Source organism: Vigna angularis, chromosome 2, assembly GCF_016808095.1.
Source record: "Vigna angularis cultivar LongXiaoDou No.4 chromosome 2, ASM1680809v1, whole genome shotgun sequence".
Taxonomy (NCBI): Eukaryota; Viridiplantae; Streptophyta; class Magnoliopsida; order Fabales; family Fabaceae; genus Vigna; species Vigna angularis.
The window spans coordinates 23,612,596-23,616,566 of NC_068971.1; the positions used below are offsets into that span (position 1 = coordinate 23,612,596).

General features: G+C 31.3%; 1 protein-coding gene across 1 annotated transcript; it reads right to left on the minus strand.

Moving 5' to 3' along the window:
* Positions 1-1,282: 1,282 nt before the first annotated feature.
* On the minus strand, positions 1,283-2,295 carry LOC108328167 (CLAVATA3/ESR (CLE)-related protein TDIF-like). The gene has a single exon (XM_017561986.2). It carries the CDS (start codon positions 2,114-2,116, stop codon positions 1,754-1,756), a length of 363 nt encoding a protein of 120 aa, XP_017417475.1. The 5' UTR covers positions 2,117-2,295; the 3' UTR covers positions 1,283-1,753.
* Positions 2,296-3,971: the final 1,676 nt, after the last annotated feature.

The window sequence follows — 3,971 nt, forward strand, 5'->3', positions numbered from 1 at the left end:
AACTTAGTACATTATAATTAAACTATTATATGGTTCTAGTATTTCATGCAGATATAACCATCTTACTTTGAAACATTTAACTGCATCAAATTAGTATGGACACCATATTTTCACTAACTTTTACAATAATTGAGGTAGCTAACTTGTTAAATTATTCAGTCTTCATAATTTAGAATCTTCGATAATATTAAATAATTTTGAGCTATGAATTTCTTTCACTATTATTATGTCAATTTTATAGCTTGACTATAAATGGTTTGAATACATGATTTTATAAATTATGACTTCTGAATGTTAAATTCTGCTGGTTGATTTAATCGAGGCAAACATTATAAATTATAGTTCTTAGAGTCAAACAACTTTTTTCTTTTAATCTTTCATTACATCATAGACTAAACATTTGCTTTGGCCATACGAAAAAAATACATATATTAACTTTTCTTTATTATAAAAAGACTAACTATTTCCAAATATTTAAAACACAAAAATGATCTTTTAGCAATGATATGATCCAGAAAGGAATGTCATGGCATACTTCAGAGAAGGATGATGGGTAGTTGCAATTGAAAGAAGTTATAGGGAATGAATTGTAATTTTGAAAAGAAAAAAGTGGAAAAAGGAGAGTGGGGAGGGGTTATGAAAAAGTATATGATTGGAATATAAGGTGATTCAGCACTAGGAAATGATACTGTTATAATTATCAAATCATGGGCTCACTCATGACCTTTGGTTGGTACCAGCTTTCTTGATAAATGTGTTTGAGAAGACAAAAGCAATGTTCAAAGACAGAGAAAAAAATAATAATAATTTTGCTCAGGCAAAACAAAAGGTGCCAAGTTCTCTCACTGTTGTGTCATAGATCTGACACCACTGCTCACTGTGTGCCTCAGATTCCGTTCTTATCTGCATCTTTCCTTCATCCTCAGTTTTTCAAACCCAATACAATCCACTGGAAGAGCCATGCAAAACCTTACTCACTCTACTGCTCCTTGTTTCTTCTTCTGGATTCTTCTCACTTTCAACTCTACCAGTGTTTCAAATACTGTTTTCTTTCTAGTATATATCACTTTCTTCCCAAAAACAACACTTCTTTTTCCTTCCCATCTTCTAAAATCACTAAACCAAATGCCTCAATAATTGTTCACTTCTTTTTCAAAGTACCAACATCATTAATTCCCAGTACTTTCAGGAGAAAAATTACCCACAATCATTCAAAATGTTAAGGGAAAGAAAAGGGCAAGGATCTGAAGAAAAAGTTAAAGGTAAAATATAGACATACATGTCACACAACTCAACCACATAAATTTGAACTCTTTGTACTTAATTTGCAATACAAATATGGTAGAAAGCCAAAACCAATTACCACACAGAAGCAGATGGATTTGAATGCTTAGTTATGCCATCACCAACACCATTCTGTCACCATCTATGTAAGAAAGAAATAGGTAGGTACATACATAGATAGATACATATATAGAAAATAGAGTATCTCTTTCTATACATTTTCAGCCAAAAAGGGAGAGATATTTAATTTTGCTAAGATGATGACAACAACAATACTAACAAAGCTCTCGCTGAGACAGGTAATATATATTATAATGGTGATGAACCAAAATAAGAACTATGAAGATGACCATGACAACAACAGTGACTATGCCCTTACATCTCCTTGTCATCTTCAATATTCAGCTAGCTCTAGCTATATATGGTTCATATATGTGCTGGTGTATGCCTCTGAGTTCTGACTTACCGGTTAATTCGAGATAGGGTTTGGACCACTTGGAACTTCATGAGCCTCAGCTCCAAATTCTCTTTTAGCAGAAGCAGCCTTGGAAGATGGAGAACGGGATTTCTGGCTATTCTGAGGGTGCATGGCTGTGGTAGACATGGTTGATTCTGATGAAGCTTTTGTGCTTTCCAAAGAGGCCATGGTAGAAGGGTGTGGTTGGTGAGATAGATTGATGAGGAGGAGAAGGATGAAGAAAAGGGTGAGAAAATGAAGAAAAGAAGGTGATTTTGAGCATGGTTCTGAGATTGGTGATGACGATTTAGGTTCTGCCATGCAATTTGAAAGAGAAAACCACCCCCCAATTGCCCACAAGGGTTCAATATCCATCAACCAGCTCCAAGGCTAAGAAGAGGGACAAAGAACAGCAGAATAGTACAGAGAGAGATGAATCAAATTGGGTTTGAGAGAGAGAGAGAGAGAGACAGAGAGAAAGGGAAGAGAGGATGAGAAGCTTCAACAAAAGTGATTTTGGTTGGAAGCAAATGAAATTCGATGCACATTTGTCCAAGAACCAAGACCAACTTATTATGGAAGCTTTTACATGAAAGGTGTTGTTCATAGGTGACTGAATTTACCAAAATGACCATGCCTCATATTATGGAAATAAAAGTTAATCCTTTGTGATTATTGTTTTAAACAGAAAGGGTAACCTTAATTTATCAAAGCATAGGGTGACTGAGAATAAGATTCAAGCAATATTTGAGAATTATTCTCATTAAAATTCGAATTCATTAAGTATACTCTCTTTATATCATGATTACATAATTTTTTTTTTCTTATTTGATCCTAAAAATTGAATTTTTAATCACATTTATCCTACCCCATTAGACTGCCATACCCTTGTGGAAATAAAACAATTTTGATAATAAAAAAAATGACATTTGATTATTATTATTTTTGTGTATCAAATTTGAAAGCAATATATATCAATGTTGTTATACAGTTTATTTATTAAAAGCAAAGATATTAGGATGATGTAATTTGGAATTTTGAGGAAATTAGAACAGCATAATGTTGAGGTCCCAAGGAAAATATTAATAAGAATTTATTAGGAGGGACCATTTGTGTAGTTGAAAACGAAATATTATATAAAGAATCTAGAAAGGTAAAGCCATTGGCACGAGAAGGAAAGAAGGCGCAGAGTGTGGTAAAAGGAGGTGTGGTGGCTTTTTCTTGTTTGGCTGGTTGTGCAAGAAATCTTTCTTTGACTTGGAGAACCCTAAGAAAAGAAAAAATATCGATTATGTTCCTTCAATGCTTCACCTTTTTCCCATGCAAACACAAGGTTTCAAAACCCTCCTTTTTTTTTTACTTTTTTTTTTTTTCTTTTTAATGCTCCATCATAGTCAAGATACCCCCATCTTATTAGTATATATAGTACGTATTTGTACATAAAATACTCTAACAATTTTCTTAGCTTAAAAGAATCAAGTCATTACATATTATTACATATCTTATACTCATCAAAATCTTAAATCTTATTTGACAAACTAATAGTGTTGTAAATGAAATTAAACATATCTAAAATATATAATATCAATGTAAAAGGTAACTTTTGAAAATTTATATCAATTAAATAAATTTTATCTTACAAAATTGATTTTGTAAGATTGAATTAGAATTAAAACCTACTTCTTAAAACCACCCCATTTGGTAAGTATTTAATTATATGATATTCATATTTAAAATATTTATTTTCTAATATAACTAAAATAGATATATGATTGAATGACAAGTTTTAGTTTTTAATTAATTAATTTGAATCTAAATGTTAAAATATTCGTATGTAAGTATACTGCTGCGAAAAGAAACAATAAAAAATTGAAGGATTCAAGTCCATCTTGCATTTAATTAAGAGAAAAATTGAGTTTTTATAAAATATTATTATTAAAAGAAGGGAATCTTCCGAAGGCATTAGAGAAAGTAGAGATGGTTTGAAAACAATGAATTTGATTAGAAACAAAGTAGTATTCCCAGGAAAGGAATGGTAATTTGCTTTATGTTAAAGATTCGATAAAAATATATTCTTCCAAACTCAAATCTATATCACTCCCTTGTTCTTTTTGTTTCTTTTCATGTGAAAAAAAAGAGAGGTGGAGAATCAATATTCCACCATATTGGTTTATTGTAAAACAGTTCCACCAAAAAGTTTCTATTATCACGTGATCATTATCCCATAATA

Excerpts from the sequence above, each read along its gene's own strand:
- LOC108328167 (XM_017561986.2), bottom strand. The coding sequence starts at position 2,116 with ATGGATATTGAACCCTTGTGGGCAATTGGGGGGTGGTTTTCTCTTTCA.